The sequence below is a fragment of the Haliotis rubra genome, unplaced genomic scaffold (genome assembly GCF_003918875.1).
Source record: "Haliotis rubra isolate DU_JTF1 unplaced genomic scaffold, ASM391887v1 Scf479, whole genome shotgun sequence".
Lineage (NCBI taxonomy): Eukaryota > Metazoa > Mollusca > Gastropoda > Lepetellida > Haliotidae > Haliotis > Haliotis rubra.
The window spans coordinates 187,688-207,865 of NW_025767167.1; the positions used below are offsets into that span (position 1 = coordinate 187,688).

Sequence of the window (20,178 nt, forward strand, 5' to 3'; positions counted from 1 at the left end):
ACATTCCCACGATAAGTTTTCAAAGAAGTTCATGTCCCAGGTTTCCACTTCCTTGTTAGATTTCCTCATGACAAATCGATACATTTCACTAGGAGCCTTGACCCACAATCCTTTGCAATGACATTATCAAAAGCATTTTCTCCACTGCACACGCCCAATCTCCTCGAAAGGTCCCAGGCAAATATTCCTGCGCGAGGGTGAAGCTCATTCCACCTTCCTTTGGTCCCCTGGGTTCCAATGTACAATTCCCTTCTTGCAATCTCTCCCGACATGGCCAGCACTTCAACTGGATTCCCCAACTAATACCTGTGCGTGGATGTCGAACATGGCGCTCATTACCTGTATATTCAGGTAGAGCAGCAATCAGGCCACTCCGCTTATCATGCTCGTTACCATCTCTAGTGATGCTTTTGCAACAAATTTAACTTTGGTAATGATGAAAGGCAAGATGAAATGCGTTGAACATTGCGTTCAAGATGTTTGCACCTCTTTAGCATGAGTGAGTTACTGTTTGTAGCTTGGGCTAAGGCCAGTCGCTAGCCTATTAAGATACTATGCATTAGTTTAAAACAAATACCCCACAATAAACTTGAGCTGACCAATCACTGGACTTATTGTCACAGTCTGACTTTGATACTGACTCCGAGCTGACCAGGAAATGTTTATATTGGAGCAGCAGGCAGGGAAACAACAAGTACCATCTTTCAATTTCTTTATGCGGGCGACAGACAGGAAACTAACTGAGTATGGTTTTACGCCGCTTTTAGCAATATTCCAGCAATGTCACGGCAGGGGGACACCAGAAATGGGCTTCACACATTGTACCCATGTGAGGACTCGACCCGGGTCTTCAGCGTGACAAGCGATCGCTTTAACCATTAGGCTAACCCACCACCTCCAGACAGGAAACAAACCAGTTGTACCGTCTCTTGCAGACACTGCATCCCCTATACCACTAGGCCTATCAATTACTAGAAAATTAATAATAGTCACATAACAAATTTCTAGCCAAGATATTGACATATAAAATATCAAAGTCATCAGTAGATGAAAACAAACATACAAGTATTTTCAGCTTCAAATTCAAAGGGTCTTTTTCTATTAATTTTATAACCCGAATGAATATTTTGCACTGGTGATAAGCAAACTGAAAGCAATATCGTGATTTGTTGATACTTTTCATACTTCAGCCAATCACGTTACAGCATGCATTCCTAAAGCTGTCCACCTTGTGCTCTGTTTACCTTTGACCCTAGTGTTACATGACTACGTCCTTCTGTACTTGACCACGTGGTCACTTGTCACCTTAACGAGGTAAGGTATGGTGATACAGGTATCAGATCAACATTAACCTCACATCACACTTGTGTACACAGATAAAACGTGTAAATACACTGGCTTCAGTGACCAAGCAAATTCTAGTGGTTTCAAAAGTCATTCTGGATCTATGTTAAGTAATTTGAAGTTTACATAAAAATTTAATTACTGACAATGAAGATAGGGTGTGACAGTTATGTGTAGAAATTAATGCCGTTTTTGTTTCAATGTTCACTTATTTTCTCAGGAAATAATTACAGATCAAGTGATAAAATATACCTAAGTGGACTAAAAACAGCATAGATTATCAATTCTTTCAGAAAACCAGCCAAATATAAATATCAATACATACTGTTCTTAATATGTCCATGAACTGAGTATCTGGTGCGAATAACTTGAAACACTATGTATTAACACCAATTATGAATTCATTTCAGACAAACATGATTGTTACATTATTTGTTTTCATCATAAATGACTTAAATAAACATGAAGTAATTATTTATCTGACTATGAAGCAGCTTTTTCCTGTTTAAATACTTTAAGGACACTGATTTTGGAACATTTATTCTAACAGAAATGAAAAGATAAAAAACATTATCAATTAGCTGTTCATTTTCATAGAAACATTACGGTATATCACCTCACCAAATCCCGCCACCCTGGTTGGCCGACACAGATTTGATTGGGTTAGTGCCTGTCAATGTGCTTGGGATATTCAGCCTTGTATTGCTTGTCAAACACTAGCTACCCCATAACTTGTCTATCATTGTCACGCCATCAATCAGCAGTTTTTCCGTTTCCGCTCGGTCCTCGGTCGAGACGGTCCGTCGTCAGGCTTCACACATGGGCAAACAGGGACTACTCTTAACAAATTCTAAAGCAATTCATTTTTAATTCTTTTATGTTTGAACAAAGTATGAGCATGAAACGATGAGACCATTTCAATTATGTCCCAACGGGCGGGTATAAGTCTATACTGGCGTGTTGACAAATGCACTCTATAGACATTTAAGGTCTCTAAGAGTAACATCATGTGCATTGAAGATTCAGACTTGAACAATTGTTATGTAAATTTTTCAACTGCAATTTTATTGAAAAGTTAAACATGAAATTCAACTGAAGTCTTTAGAAAGTTATTCAATATGTAGTCGAGTCTGTATGATCAGAGTACATGTAAATACTGGAACTTCTACATGCATAATATGTTCAAACTGGATGTACATAACTTTAAAAGCAAATAGCCTCCTTTTCCGCTTCATTGTGAAATAACCTAGCATAGTAATAATATATTCCAACAGTGTGTAATATCAAACTGTTCAGTGGTGCTTGCATTTATGCATCGACATTTACATTTTTATCAGTTTGCAATATTCATAAAAGCTTCATTCAGTCTTTGTCTGTATTCCACCATCACTATTGCATCAGGCATATATCCACAACACATACCGGGATTTTCCGGAAAGCCGCCCACTCAATAATTCGCCCATGGGCGTTTATTTAGGTGGGTGATTATATGGGGTACTAGGGGCTCTTAGCAAACAAACAGAGAAAAAATATTATTTCTATTACAAAACTCTTTTCGTTAAAAGGTTCTTTCTAATTTTCATGGGTATCTAACACTGTATTCAAAGCAATTATGTTAATAGTTTAAATAATTTCCTCTGTTGGTAGCCTAATAGTTAAAGCATCTGTTTGTTACAGTGAAGTACCGGGTTCGATTCCCAACATGGATACAATGCGTGAAGCCCATGTCTGTAGTCCCCCGCCATGATATTGCTGGAATATTGCTAGAAACATTGCAAGACCATGCTCACTCATTCACTCACTCATTCAGTCCTTTTTAGGTGTCCTTTAATCGATGAAATACAAGTCATCTTGACCAAACCCTCACATTATAAATATTTATAAATATCAACACTGAAATTTGACTATATCCTTTGGGAAATTTTTACTGACATTTGCAGTTGGGTCTGAAAATCCAGATAAATCCATGTGTGTGGTTTGTAAACTTATTTTGATGTTATGCATGACATGCATGATGTTTTATGGCATATGTTGAAAACCTTTGTGTTAGCCAATACCCAAAATATTGAAGCTTCAAGCTGGAGATGTTCTTACTGGGTAAACTGACTCTTCTATTTATAAAACTTACAAATCTTTTGCACTGACTTACATTTAACCTCCCTTAGAATTCTCAAAATATTCAGATGAGCAAATATATTTTTCAGTATGACACAAGTTAGCAGACAATCTGTTTGACTTCTTATCCAAAGAGAAACACATCCCTTCAAACTTAGTAAATATGTGTGAAGAAAAAAGTAGTGAATACCTGTCAAGAGCAGGGAAACCTGTCAAAATACATCCCTTCAAATTTAGTAAATATGTTTGCTTAAAAGAATAGCGATTACTTGTCAAAACCAGGAAAACCTGTCAAAATAAAATGGATAATATTTTAACAATGACGACAAGTTTTTGAGAAATCAGTACATCATGTTCATCTCTCCACTCGTCTATCTTCATGTTGATGTCAGGTGAAAAAGTCATGCTTCCTGTTGACGAAATATGCGTAGGCGATGTATGTTTGATTCTGTGCAATTAAAAACTTCAAAATAGCCTGTGCTGGTTAAATATGGAAGAGCGATTACTCTCCGGTCGCAGTGACCTGGCTGGAGGGAATATACATCCTTGGATGAGGCACTCCTTGTGTCGGTCTGGAGGTCGATCATTTCCTCACAAACTCAGCCTCTGGTTAATACATTCCCTTACGTCCATTTAAGTAATAATGAAACTGAACACATTTTCATGATATTAGAAATGATTAATACTTGAAACACAATTTTCATATTTGTTAAGTTTTCAGTTCTGTGAAAATTGACCACTTTAAAAAGATTTTTTGGGTGTAATATCCAGACCTGACTGAAGTTGAAATATGTTAAATGTAACATCACTATGGCGATCTTGCAGCCCCACAAAAAGGGTGTAAGAACTTGACACTCTTTGTGACAGAAGTTAATCCAGCCTAAATATCAGCTCAGGACATATATGTATGATGCCCTTCCCTGATAAATACCTCAAAATAATTTTTTCATTCCCGAACCATGTTTTTTATTTATCCCTTAAATGCTGACACATAAAATGTATGAGAAAGGTCAATCCTAACTCTGTACAATGCATTCATATTTCACATTGTTGTGAACAAAACTGAAGATGGATATGTTTCCCTGATTGCCCATGGCTACATTACTCACTGATGCAGTTTCCTGAATTTGAACTGGTCCCAGGAACTAATGGATCAAGCTTAGCACATAATCAGACACCATATCATATCTTGTCTCTGATGATATACTACCCAATGGGCATAGATTACTGCTCATGACATCAATCACCAGATTGTCTGGTTCTGACTTGATTATTGTCCTGGAGTTTGTCTTAGAGCTAGGATATACTTAATGCTGTGATAAACATCAAATAGCAAAACTAAAGTCTGATTATATATACATATATATTTGGTCACACTACAAAACTATTTCCAAACATTCCCATATATCTAAGTTAATCTGGTCACTCCATAAAACAGACTTGACCTGGTACCATTCTCTGACTAGTTTCAGCCTTCTAACTGTATTCCATCATTATAAAACAAATCCATTTACATTCCTACCTGTCCCATCTAACTTAATCCACACTATTCATAAAAAAGATAGGACAGAGTACCTCTCCCTGCCTACCGCTAAGCCTATTTGATGTAGCTCCCCTTCCTGTCTCAGCCTCTATTAAACTGTCATCATGTATCCTCACCCATCCCACCTCCCATCAGTCAAACTTTAACCAGGCCTTGAGATGGACATACATCACAATCATCTTTCATATCCTGACTGGATTTAGAACTGAGATTTAGGCTGGCCGGTCATTGTGATTGTATGAACGAGTCTACATGTGTAAGCCTCTGATGATAAGGCTTGTACAAAGATCAAAGATCCACTCTCTCATTATGATTAGCAGACAGTCAATTAGACAAGACGTGGTTGACTTGGTGAGACATAGGTAATGAAAATAAATACTAGGTATGGCTTCATAAAAGAGGGATGAATCATTTGTATTAGGCATCTCAAGTATGTTTCACAGTCCCTCAACCAAATTATTTTCCCTTCCACCCAGATCTTACTGTAATGCTACAGCCCTAAATGAAGCAAGTCTACATTTTCACGTTGTTTTTTTTCAAATTAAATATTGTTCGTTCTTATCAAAATGATTTTCAGTGTTACTGTAGCTGTCTTAAGGCTACTAAACTAAAGCATCTTTATTCAGGGTACCTTAAGCATAACAAACACATTTGCTTGCATTTCATTAACTAGTCTTCTACAGTTACTACTCATATTTGTTGGTGATTCACCAAGGCTGCACATAAATGCTGGCGCATGATTCAGGCTCCTATCATTGAAAGTAGCGTATATGATATTTGAATAAGAGCAGAGGGTGGATATCTCCACCCCTGTATCTGTAACAGCAGGTGGATAAACAAACAGTTCTTTGTCCGTTTGTTCAAATGTTTCACAATGCCAGTTACGTGACAGCAGTCTGCATATAAATAGTCTGGATCAGACAATCCAGTGACTGACACCAAGATCATCGATCAATGCAGTTTGAGTGAGTGAGTGAGTGAGTGAGTGAGTGAGTGAGTGAGTGAGTGAGTGAGTGAGTGAGTGAGTGAGTGAGTGAGTGAGTTTAATTTTACGCCGCACTCAGCAATATTCCAGCTATATGGCAGCGGTCTGTAAATAATCTAGACAATCCGGTGATCAACAGCATGAGCATCGATCTGCACAATTGGGAACCGATGACATGTGTCAACCAAGTCAGCGAGCCAGACCACCCGATCCCGTTAGTCGCCTCTTACGACAAGCATAGTCGCCTTTTGTGGCAAGCATGGGTTGCTGAAGACCTATTCTACCCCCGGTCTTCACAGGTCTCAATGCAGTTTGGATACAGCAACCAAATCACTGAGCCTGACCACCCAATCCTGTCTGAGTGGTTCAAACATCACATTTATCTTTCTACATCATGATTTTGCAAAATATTTATCAGGTAAATTATCCCAGCGGTACACCACAATTTCAAGGGATCACAATTATTTCAAATAAAGACCCAAAAGAAAATTGCCAGTAAGTATAAGTGTGTAAAGTAAACTCATGTTCCGGGAAGTACTGATATTGAAAGTCCAGTGTTTATTGAGACAGATTAGGTTGGCATGCTTATTTGAAACAAGACACACAATAGTGTACACCCTTCATTCTATCCCCAATGTCCTCACAGTGAATGTGACTACTCCACAGTAAGCTTCGGCACGCTTCCTCTCCTCCGTCACTACAGTTGTTAATAGGTTTGAACTGGGGCATCCCTATAATTTCATCAAAACTGATACTTTCCTCGCCAACCGAGCAACTTAACTGCTTTACATGAACATATTACACTACCCAACTCAAAGTTCAAACTGAAATGCCCTGAAATTGTTCTTAATTTACATATCTTGTGCACACGGTTTATACAAGGATAACAATGTTTGAACCCCTGGGTAACACCACCCTATAATCATACTATTAGACACAGGTAAGTTGGGGCAGGTTACAAAACAAGCCTGAGGTATTCGGTGCACGAGAAGAGACATACTTGGCCTCGCACCTGGTTTTAGGTTTCCGATATTTTTCTGACCACAGTTTTTTTCTGTGTTGACATTGCCTGCGAGAAAGTGACACAACAGAAGATAATGTGTGTGAAATTCAATCTTTGCGATTGGAGACAGCTGATAAGTTGACACATTCTTCAGTTGCCTGGAAACAGTGAAAGTAAGAGCGTGTTGATTGATTCATCGAGATAAAAAACCTTTTAGTTCAGTTTCTTTCCTGTCAGTTGCATCTGAGATTTAAAAACTTTGTCTAAGAATGCAGACACTTGTCCCTTATTCTACAAGAATTTATCTCCAGCTGTAAAAGCAATGTCAAGGCCAATGGATATAGAAATACATCTGTATTCAAAAATACACATTCACAAATCACTTAGTAATACAATTTCTAACAACTATAGAAAATATACTTTCATTTCATTACCCACACTAGTCCCTGAACCACAGTATCTTCCCCTGCAGACCATGGAAATTATATTTGAGGGACAGTTACTCATATTTGCTAAGACTGCTATTTACTTGAGCCAACTCTCCCTTTAACATGATTGCACAATGCCATTTAGAAAGTGATCAAATGTAACATATGTCATATTTGGGATTACACTTTCTTAGTAAAGTACAGATTCTAGTACTTTTGTTGAGAGCCCCTGGGATTCAAACCCACACCTCCTTTAACACTTAACATACCCAAGAAAGTAAATGATCACTTCATAAACATCCCAAGCTGAACAAAGGCTTCTAATCCCTGAGAAACATGCCATGGTTACCCTCATAGCCCAGAATCCACCATTTACCATTCTTTTTGTTCTTATATCATTCAGATGATTTAGCTTTTCTTGTTGACCTTCAAGTGACCATCTGAATGCGTAACCTTGACATCGAGAGTATGTGTGATATGGTTGGACACCATCTCTGTCTCGATGGTATTGTAACTACACCGGGTGACCGGGTCAGAATCGGGTGATCAGGTTGGAAGACATGGTTTGTGCATGCCATTGTATTACAGTTGCATAGATACATGCTCATGATGTCGAACACTACATAGTCTGGTCGAGATTAGATAATTACAGTTAAACCATAGTATAGCTGAAAGGTGTAAAAAACAAAACAAAATAAATACCAAAAAAAATGGGAAAAAATATAACTAACATGTAATGATTACAGAGGCTTTAAACATTTCAGAAGGGTGTGTACAAGAACAAATCACTATGACATGAAGATTAATTTTTTGACCCGATATAGAATTCAGTTGCTCCCCCTCCTTGATATGTTTTGGTTTGATTTAGTTGTTGTTTAACTCTGCACTCAGCAGTATTCCAGCTATATGGCAGCTGTCGGTAAACAATCGAGTCTGGACTAGACAATCCAGTGATCTACAGCATGAACATCAACCTATGCAGTTGGGATACGATGACATGTGTCAACCGAGTAAGCAGTGACCAACAGATCCTGTAATGGGCCATGTGCTCCTGTTTGCTAAATACTAGGTGTTGTGATTCAGTCAACATGACATAGCCGCCACAGTGCTTACTGTGACATAAAATATCATTTACCCAATGATTCATGAGAGTGTAGGTTCTTACATCTGTTACTTTGACTTTTACAATGAGCTGTAATATGTCAATGATTTATCTGTATATTGATCTCTAAAGATGCATTTTACTATACTCTGTCAACAACAATTCTTCACAAAGGGCCAAATCTCCAATCTCCACCTGGGGGGTGGGGGGTGGGGGGTGTTTATGGGCAAGGAATTTCATCACGGCTCATTACAGGTTCCTTGGTCTTCACCAGGGTCGCTCGTCAATCTGGGTCATGTTTACATAAACCCATGCCCCTTTGAGGAATTGTGCCATCTAGCATTACTTAACACCTATGTGTCCTAACACCTTATTTTGCTCTTTCACTGCTGGTGATGATTGAACATTTACCCATTATTGCTCCCCAAAGGTCGTGACCCAAGTTGTTCCCCACTTGCAGGGTATCAGTTAGACAATATTACCCTGCCCACTGCCCAGTCTCAAAGCAAGCCCTTCTCCCTCCAACACAGCCCTCTATACAGCTGGCCCCTCCTGAGACTTACCCCATACCACCCCACACAGCATTGGTGACAAGGGGCTCGCCCAGTCGTGGCAGGTTATGCCATAAAGTTGTGATCACATTGAAAGGAAGACATCAGTTTGACCTATTTATGAGATACTGATGAGGTATCCTAGGCTTAACCCCTTTCTCCCTCATTCCTTCCTCTAGCCCTATATCCATTCCCCCTCCCCAATCTCCAACCCCCATCATCCCCCAACACTTCCTTTGTCAATGTTCCTCAAGTCTAGTCCATCTCACGTTATTTTCCCTTCCGCTCAGCCTTTTCTAGACTTAAAGAAGCAAGTCTACATTTTTTTCTCAGGTTCTGTATCTCCCTTCTCACTGGGGCTCCTTTTTAAAAAAAATTTAATTTAAAAGGATTTCTTTGTCCACCTGAAGACTGACAAGTCTCAGAAACTAACTAGGGATTTGGACAAAAAATCCATTCTTAATTACTCAAAACAAAATATACTAGTACTATGACACAAACCAAATTTTTAACATCTTGAAAAAAACAACAACCTTAAAACCTCTAAGGTTTTCAAACTAATACACTGTAACTGCTTCCTAAAAGAGACAAAAATGTTCTTACTTGGCAGATATTTTCTTCTTTTTATTTTGTGATTTCACAAATGTCTCATACAACGACATTTCTTTTGTAGTGAATAAGCACACTATTTTACCTCAACATTCTCTAAAATAGTCACAACTTGTGTTTACTGTATTCAGTTTATGCACTTCATATTTAACTTCAAGTATCACCTTATAAAGTACAGTACCTCCTAAATTCACATATACAGCCAGCATACCCACAAATTCACATATACAGCCAGTATACCCTCAAATACCCATATACAGCTATCATACCCTCAAATACCCATATACAGCTATCATACCCTCAAATTCACATATACAGCCAGTATACCCTCAAATACCCATATACAGCCAGTATACCCTCAAATACCCATATACAGCTATCATACCCTCAAATTCACATATACAGCTATCATTTCCCCTTAAATACACATATACAGCTATCATACCCTCAAATACCCATATACAGCTATCATACCCTCAAATTCACATATACAGCCAGTATACCCTCAAATACCCATATACAGCCAGTATACCCTCAAATACCCATATACAGCAATCATACCCTCAAATACCCATAGTATCATACCCTCAATTTCACATATGCAGCCAGTATACCCTCAAATACCCATATACAGCCTATCATACCCTCAAATTCACATATACAGCCAGTATACCCTCAAATACCCACATACATCTAGTACAGAGCATTCAGCAGGGTACTACCCTCATTCCACCCCTGAAAATCCCATTAGTACTGGGACAGGTCAAACATAAAGCTATTAACCGATCAGCAGTCAGTGACCTGTAATGACCCAGATTAACAATGATATTCAGCAGGTACATAATAAACAACATTACTTTGTTGCTACTTGGGATTAGATTGATCATAAGGTCAATTGACCCTTCATAGTTACTTCCACAGAGATGGCCGTAAACTGGAACACACTCCCTCAACTTCATTGTGCCCTTACTGCCACCCTTTAAGTAACGTTAACAATTAGTTCCAGAAATAGAGTTAATGAAAAATAGGAACCAATGCAGGATTTCAATTATTATTTGGTCTGTTGTATTAACAAATTAAAAGAACTCTAACAAGCTGCATCATTTTGGATTAAACTTGCTCAAGTATTGTTCTACTTCTTGGCTATTTAAACATCATTACAAAAAATAACATACAAAACAGTATACCTCTGCAGTAAAATTATTTAATTGCTTTTAGTTTTTACATTATTCCTAAAAACGTTTTGTTTGTTGTTTAAAGATGCATTCACCAATATTCCAGCTATATGGCTGCGATATAAAATTAATCCAATCTGGACCAGACAATCCAGTGTCAAATTACACAAATGGAATACATAATGTGTCAACCAAGTCAGCGAGACTGACAACCCATTAGTCGACAAGCATGTGTTGCTGTAGACTAACAACTAGTCTCTGAAATGAACATATTTTACTGAAAAAAGTTTATAGTAAAAAAAAATATAATATAATGAAAAGGAGCCCTGAGACTTTCTTCATTTGAAGCTGAAGAAATCTAGACTTGCGCGGGCTTTCTTGGATATATTTGCTTCAGGGTCTGTATGACAGACTAGTGTTGCTGATGACCAATTCTAAACCAAATCTTCACTGGGTTGTCACAAAAAGGAACATGGCAACTATACTGAAATACCTTCAAATACATTTTGAACAAATACTAAACCAGCAACCAAGAAACAAATGTGCCAGTGACAATATGATAATAATATTTTTGGCAAAATTGTTGGTAATTGGCATTGTGGATTCGTAATGTCCGTGTATATCACCCTGTCACTAATCTACTCCCCACTTAATCAGTATAAACCGACACCCATGTGTTGTCTCTGACAAACAAACTGTTTCTTTTCTTCCTAAATAGGTGTGTTCCTTAAATCGCATTACTGAGGAAGTGTTGGGTATTTACAGTGTGCTGAGAGTGGCTGCAGTGGTCACCATGTGTTGACCGAAGGCCCCCCATCCCCCTCCTGGTCACACTGTTGTCTAAACTATTCCCCTCCTATTGACCAACAGCCCCTCCCTGGGATGACCAGAGGGTGTTAAAACCCAGACCTCCGGTCCATACCTCCCCAACCTACCCATCTTACTCTATCCCTGAACTATACATGCCTTCTGTGTAAATGTGTTTGTATGTTCATGTGTAAAAGTGCTTGATATATATGGATGTCCTTCTTTGAGAGGCATTTTTAGAAGTTGGAGAGTCAGATATTAGGACAAACTTTATGGATGAACAATTTCTTTATTCACCTGAATAAAGAAGTTGTTCATCCATAATGTTTGTCCTTATCTATATGGATGTCTGTTTAGACAGTTATATCTGAATATTTTTACTCAGTATGCTATTTCAACTTGAGAATAGTTTTAACAAAATATTGAGTCCCATAGGCTGGATGTTGTTTTAGTATATGAATATATGTGTATATATGTTTGTAAATCAGCATGAGACTCTATAATCAAATATATTTCTTCTTTCATATTTATAAAAGCTTTAATTCTTTATTTTATTTTATTTTAAGCCCTGAGCATTAGCTAAGAAAACTAGACTTGCCAAAGTTTCATGAATGTACTTTGTGAGGCTGAATATTTCTTATGGCAGGGTCTGTTTGTAGGACTACCTCAACCTGTTTGCAAGGTTTGCCAAAAACATTATATCAGAATTTAAACCTAAACTTCAATCTATACTGCTTCGTTCAGAGCATGTTCACTAAGTGTTTCGGATAGATTTGACCTTTTTTGTTGAAACCAGTACAATGAAAAGGTTTTTCAACCTTGCCATTTCAAAGGCACCATTGACAATTTGTTATGTCAAAAAAGAAAAAAATATAAAAAATACTCATTAAACTGAAAATCATAGCATTCAAACTGAAAATGTAATCTTCGATAAAAAAACACTGTAAAACATGTCAAGGCTGGCTTAAGCCCATTGGCTGGAATTTCTTTTCAAATTTGAGCAACTTTTACTGACAGGCTTTCATCTTGCCATGGCAACAAAGACTACCGACAGAGGCACGTGGCTTCATTCAAACGGTCCCCATTCAGATTTCACAAAATTAATCTGGAATTGAGGGGATCCAGTGAGGAGAAACGCCAGATGGCGAAAGTTATTGTTCATGGTCTCCAGCCAGCCAATCAATGGAGGGTGGAATCAAGCACAAGGGTTTTAGCGGGAGGGATGTGTCTTGTCTGGGGAGATGCTCCTTGGCTCAATTTGTCAATTATCCGATATGCCATGATGGGTTTTAAAGAAATATTTTTTAAATCATGTTATCACTGATGAAAAAGATTATTAATTGCCTTAATCAGTATCTTTTGTTAATTTGATATGCCTGCTTAATGTTTCTCATTCAAAAAATGAAATTTCACTGAAAACGACCATGTTTTCATGGTTCACAACACAACAGTCTGTTTCAACAAAAATCAATTGTTTGGCTATAATTGTAATAAATCTAAAAGTTCAAACAGAAACTGAATTTTACTGATTCAAGTTACCATGGTCACCAACTTGTTTGTTCCATAAAAACACCTTTTACAAAATAATAAACAAATAAACAATAACACTCCTTTTGCTTAAATGGAATCTCAAACCTAAGTCAACACCACTGACATATTGATACATACACAGACATAGCAATTATTTGTTTAACAACATACTCTAATTGTACTTAAGACAGTGACATGTCTAGATAGCAATGTAAGTACATCAAACAAAGCTTAACAGCGACAATAACACCTATTATCCTTTTCTACACATCCTTAAACAAACCGTCCCCAATCAAAGCTCATCCACAGATTCCATTGTCTTCATGAACGGCCACAGTAGCCCCCCAGACTGACCAAAGACTGATCTAATAGCTCTAAACCTGATGATAATCCTCTGGTTTTGTTTAATTATTGTCTGGGCAGTAGGGAGTGTGAAAGTCCGTGGCCTGAGGCTTAGCTGCACAGCTAACAAGCTACTGCTGCTGACATATTTCCCCTGGAGAGTGAATGTTTACCCAACTGCAGACTTGTGTGATGTTAAGACTTCTCTTACATGGTTTGTTTGAGTCAAACGCCATCGCTAATTTGTCTTCATGACATGTCATGATTTTAATGCTAATACCAGCATATTCAGTTATTTTGTATTAAAGCTAAAAAAAATAATCTTCACAGCTGTGTATACACTTGGACACCTGTTTTGTGACATTGTAGAATTCATTAAAATACTGTAAATTTCATTGAAAATATCAAGAATTTCAATTTCCATTCATGACTTACATGTTTATCACTTAAACATCATCAATGAATGAAAATATACAGAATATTGTTGTTAGTACAGCAATAGCAACAAATCATTTTCAGTAAACTATCTTTATAATGACAACACTTTTAATAAACTGAAGGATAAAACGAACATTTTGTTTTGTCCCTGCCATTTGCTGTGTAGTGTAATCAAACATTTATAGCATACTACAAAAAACTAAAATTAGTGGTCGCTTGCTCAAAATTGGTTCTTATTCAAAATTTTAGAACTGTGGAACTGTAGAATACTAATGCTATGTGACAACTATTTACACAAAAGGGATTCTTTAATAGTGAGGGAGCTCAGTTTTACGCCACTTTAAGCAATATTCCAGCAATATCAAGGCAGGGGTACCAGAAATGGGCTTCACACAATGTACCCATGTGGGGAATCGAACACAGGCCTTCAGCATGACGAGCGAACGCTTTAACCACTTGGCCACCTCACCGCCCCGGATTCTGTAATAACGTAACCGGGTTCATGACTACAGTACACACGTAAATCAATTCTCGGCACCCAGGCATGGGTCCGTGCGGATGTTTTCATTCTACCATTTTACTAGCTGAATCAATTAGTCATCCTTATGTCTACAGTACAGCCTGCCACTTATCAATATTTCACATCAGAAAGGCTGTGGATGATGACAAAAGCTTAGATCATCTGTCTCCTGCACTCAAACAATGATAGTGCATGCATCGACGGGTATGTATGTCGTTAGAGCTTCCACAGGTACGTAGTCAATCAAACACTGTTTGACATGTTCACGCGGCGGGGAGTAATCATGAGTGTATGGCTCAACGGTTACATCACACAGAAATTTCCAACAGCCTGGACCAGTTCATAGTTCTGGAGGTTAAAAATACTCTGCATTAAAGTGCACAGATCAAGCTGTTACAGCAAGGTGCAAATACATGGATGGCATATGTGGAAATCATATTTCTTAGGAAAAAGTATTGTATGATACAAGTAAAAACAATTACCTTTGCAAAGTTGAATGTACAACCACAAGGAAATGGTACAAATGAACAGGCAAAATAATATGATTCACAATTTGTCCAAACAAGCCTAGGGTTTTAGAAACTAGGGCTTTCCCAATCTTGAGGAAGCAGGGAGTGGTGGTGGGGCCAAACAAGGCTTACAAGCTCCTGGTGACATGACATTCGAAAGTATTGCTGGTACACTTAAATACCAAAGGGCACATCTAAACACACCAGTAGTGCCCTGTGGCTTGAAAAAGCACGAGACAATGTAACTGACATGTAAGATGTTTGACAAATGGACATGATTGTAGACACATCAGTCTTATACCATTGTCATGTTCCGTCTACAGATACAGCAGGAGGCATTCTTCATCAATTGATAATGTACATCGGACATCTTGAAATAGACACCAGGCATGATGATATGACAGATATTAGCATCTGTTGTATTTAGTATCTTACATTCTCTCACAAATCAATACTGCACCAGATTTGAGACATACTTTAAGGCTATTTGCAATCCAACTGCACTTTGATAAGCTGCTCTTAAGCATGGTTTTCAGGTTTTAACACAGGATATTGGCAAAAAATGTCAATAGATAATTTAACATTCTGGAAATATACACCAACACTTAATCCGTTTGTTACCCACAACATTCCACTGTCCATGGAAACATATAAGAATTATTGGTGATTTAAATACTCACGACAGTTCCAAATAAGAATAGAAAGATTTATTAAAAGTAGCCTTAGCCTAAAAACTACCTTGAATGAATAGAGACCCGTCTGTCTCCATGAATCAGGGAAGACCGTTCTGCAGAGTAAATATGGCAACTACAGCCCGATCCCATGCATGTGGAACCCAAAAAAGAATAGTTCCTTCCAAAAGAAGGCATCCTTATCTTTTTAGGAACACAGATTCAGGGATGTGCAGACTTTGATGTGAAACCGAAAAAAAAATCCTGCCCATGTCAAAATCCGACTATTATGTTTGTTCTTCAGCTAATACAGGGAAATGGAAACAAGGACTACATTCTACAAGATTAAAATTATTTGAACATGGATCTACCATCTTCTCCTGTCATGCTGATCCACAGCTTCGGTTCTTTGTTCAATTTATTTTACGTTTAGGAGAACAGGATAACAATGGAGGGTCGTTTTTCCAAGGACAGGGGGTCTAAAGATTCAAGTTCCTTACATAGGCTCACAACCAGCCAATAAAAACATAATCCAAAATAATAAGATACAGCCCATTGCCTTGAGAGTTTATTCTTCAATAAATAGGGACTGTCATGGTACTGCCAAAGACACACGTCTTGTGTTGTAGACACACACAGGAACAGTCATCAGTGATTTAGGTCATCTTTTTCCTTGTTTTCTTCAAATAAGTTTCATTAACTGTCTTTTAACTCACAAGAGAGGCTGACAGGCCCCACTTTTGTTAATCCTTTCTGTTGAAAGATTCCTTTGGTAATAAAGAATGGGCATGTGTGCCAATTTTTTTAAATATTGTTCCCTCTTTTCTCCTTTTCATAAGTTCTATGTTTTAAATAATAACATTATTCAAATAACTTTTCTTACAACTTAAATTAGAATAATTTTTCTTAAAAAATTTAACAAAATTTTCTTAACATGTTGACATTAGGGTTACGATGTCAAATGGTGCAGTTTCTATCATACATACACATACAGCATTACATGTAGTTCAGGCCAGGGTAATGTTGTCATCCTATATTATTGAAATATGTCTTAGTGTTGTCAACATGATACACTATTGAATTTATTTACCAACTTTATATCATTATATTTTCTTTGAACCATATCATATTATTTGCTATTTTGATATGCCATATTTCCCTACTGAAGCATATTTCAGAAGGGGCGGTGGGGTAGCCTAGTGGTTAAGGCATTCACTCATGGCGAATACCCAGGTTCAATTCCCCACATGGGTACAATGTGTCAGGCCCATTTCTGGTGTTCCCTCTGTGATATTGCTGGAATATTGCTATAACCGGCATAAAACTACTCACTCACTCATATTTTGAGAATAGCTCAATGCATGAACACTACCAGTATGTTGTGTGAACACAATGATCTTCAGTGTCTGGAAGCTAACAGTCATATTGCCCTCTTGGCTGTGTAATAAACACTTCACCAGTAGTTAATTGTCTATAGCTGTCCATCAGATAGTGATTGACACCAATTATCAGCTTAGGCCATTGACAATGGTCAGACTGGCTGGACACTAGTGACTATTAATTACAGACAGACAGATCTGTCCTGTTAATGACGACATCAAATGAGACTTTAGAAACTGTCTGTCATCTCTCCTCACAGAGGACCTAGTTATTGAAATGTCTCATAAATTTACAACCAGAAATGACAATTTGTCACAAAATAGAGTCGTAAGAAACAGTGTAATAAAAATGCATATTTACATTGCAACATATATATTTCTTGATCATAATAATATGCAGGGATATTTCATAACCATATATATATTTTTTGTAATTAATAGGGATGTAACTTGGCAGTTACCCCTTAAACTCAAGTCAGTTGATATTCAATTAAAGAATCTGAGGCTTTTTGAGGGGTGTCCTTGAATACTGTCCCTATTAAGCCCAATTATATTTTCAGTGTATTTCCAGCCTTGACAAAAAAAATTCTGAAGAAATCTCAACAAGGTCATAAAACCAAATATAAATTTTACATATCCCAAACACAGCATTCCACTTAAAAGCCAAAGCCTGGTAAATATATGTTAATTCATTTAGCTAATGCTAAGCACATATCACTGGGATAGTATTTTACACAATGAAGTGTGACTGATTACCTTTAAGCCAAAAATTAGCCATTCAAAGGAAAATCAGCAGCCACCCAGTGATGCCAAGGGGGCAGATGACTAGACAATGAAGATTAGAAGAGGAGGCATAATTACATTGGGATATATATGCGATTTTGCCTGGAGTAAGAAACAATAAAGAAACTAAAAATGAAAAAAAAATTTTTTGGGTGGCACTGCAGTTTATTAAATTGTTGTGTTCATTAAAAGAACTAGTGCAACTCGTAAATCCCTATTACCCATGGTTAAGGGTTGGGTGTGTTAAAGGGTGGCTGTCTCAAAAGGAATGGGGTAAGGGTGGATCAAGACCTACCTGTTCTCCCGTATTTCTCTCAATCCCCAACTTGACCTTTCCATACGTCCCCTTCCCCAGCGTCTTGACCAACTCAAACCTATGTTTGAGGTTATGTCTGGTGTGATGGACCGACAACGGTCGTCCCGTGGGTCGCAGCCGTGGTCGCCCTGGGGTGGGGGCACGTGTCATCTCCCGCATGGTATCAGCCATCTCCTTAGACTTCGAAGGCATCACACCAAAGAATAATTTCCGAGCTAGGGTAATCCACCCTCCGATGTATGACGTCCCGGGGGTAGCCGACTGTGCCACCGGGTGTTATGCTCGCTGCAAGTAATTGTCACAAGACGAACACCATTCTACTCCAAGTCGCTGCAAATGTTAATACCTTTCCATTTGCCTTTCGCTATGTCAATTTCCAAACATAAATGCCAATCCACTCAAACAACTGTTACCAATCCGATCACAATGTTCAGCTATGGTATATCACACATATCACACGACCGATACTCCATCCATGAAACAATGCTTCCACGGTACCGCAATGGCCAGACACAGTGGTTGCTAACACATGTATATTCCCCACACGACTGTCCCGATTAGCGGTGTAAAACGTTATGGGACAGTTCACTGGACAATGTGTATCTGATCGTCTCACAGGCCACCTCCTTCCCACTCGCTCGGCTACGGTACTGTTGCGTGTAATTCTGTCTACAACGCTGTCACCCGCGGTAGGCGGAGCTAGGTAAAAATACACATGTGGGCCCATACATTGACAAAGTCGCTTCCTGGTGTGACGTCACAAAAGCCGCGTCATGCATATGCTTCCGCTACGCGAAATAGCGCTCTAGTTTATATCGAGTATGCATTCAACGAAACAGCAGCGGATATTGTCATGAATAAAACTACCTTGGTACTTTTATTCTTAAAAACAGCCTGACATTAAAGAAAATTTAATTCTATTTTATCATAAGAATAGTTTCATTTACCGGCGTCGCTAGCGGAGTGATTTCAGGACGAAATGTCACCTAAGGTCAAAGTTGAGACGATCCACGTGTACCGGCGGCCGTTACTGATAAGTGCTTTATGTCCTCTTCGATCAGTTTTCACCGTGGCATTTTCATAATTTCAAACGAACATTGCAACATTACACCAATCTAGCTGTGACATACACCACCGAAGGAACTTCACAAATGACTGTAAAATACAGAACCTATGGACGTAATTTTTAAAACGTTTATCAACCGAGTGGGTATGCAGTGTAAGTGAAAACGAAGGGACTTCATGAATGACGTGAAAATACAGTCTATATATGAGCGTAAAATGGGGCCTTAAGTGACAGGGTTGTATTCCAATGAATAAGGCTTTTCTTTAAAATTGTTGTCATGCATTCAGTGTTGCGTTATTCAAGGCATTATTGGTGGGATATTTTGCTGTCTATGAGAAGACCCATAAGAAATTTCAAATTTTAAAGTTGGAGTAAGCATAAGTGACAAAACGACATTCGGCGTTTGTACGTTACACAGTTTGGGAGTTAGTGGCGACTGTTTTATGACACGTGAGTGAGTGAGTGAGTTGAGATACCTTTAGTACTCTTCTAACAATATATATTGTGTTGTGGATGGTTCGTTGTCTGGTCCAGACGTAGTTATTACAGTCCGCCGCCTGACGAGGTTCAGGCAGCCTTGAGGTAGCCCCACAGGGTCTTGTGTGATGAAGGAGCTACTTGAAGATGTCCATGGTGGTTTCTGATGCGGATACTGAGTGTGTTGACACTCGTGTGATTGACTCTTGAAGACATTAACATGGTGGACCCTCTTGAAGACTTTGTTACCCCGTGGGGATCCTTGGTCAGAATATATCCACAGCATTGAGTGAGTGAGTGAGAATGATTTTACCCTGCATTTGGCAATATTCCACCAATATCACGACGTGGAACACCAGAAATGGGCTTCACAGATTGTACCCACGTGGGGAATCGAACCAATGTTGGTCATACAGGAACTTAACAGGTGGTAAGGGTAGGTGAGTTGGCGTATCATGGGTAGGTGACTTCACAGGGGTTCGAAT

At 38.3% G+C, this 20,178-nt stretch overlaps 1 protein-coding gene across 1 annotated transcript in view; it reads right to left on the bottom strand.

The window, feature by feature from the left end:
• LOC124290958 (NUAK family SNF1-like kinase 1) overlaps window positions 1-18,873 on the bottom strand; it is a 78,321-nt gene extending 59,448 nt beyond the window's left edge. The window contains 1 exon segment of the mRNA XM_046727802.1: window positions 18,130-18,873. Coding sequence (XP_046583758.1) covers window positions 18,130-18,342 — 213 coding nt within the window. The 5' untranslated portion in view covers window positions 18,343-18,873.
• Window positions 18,874-20,178: the final 1,305 nt, after the last annotated feature.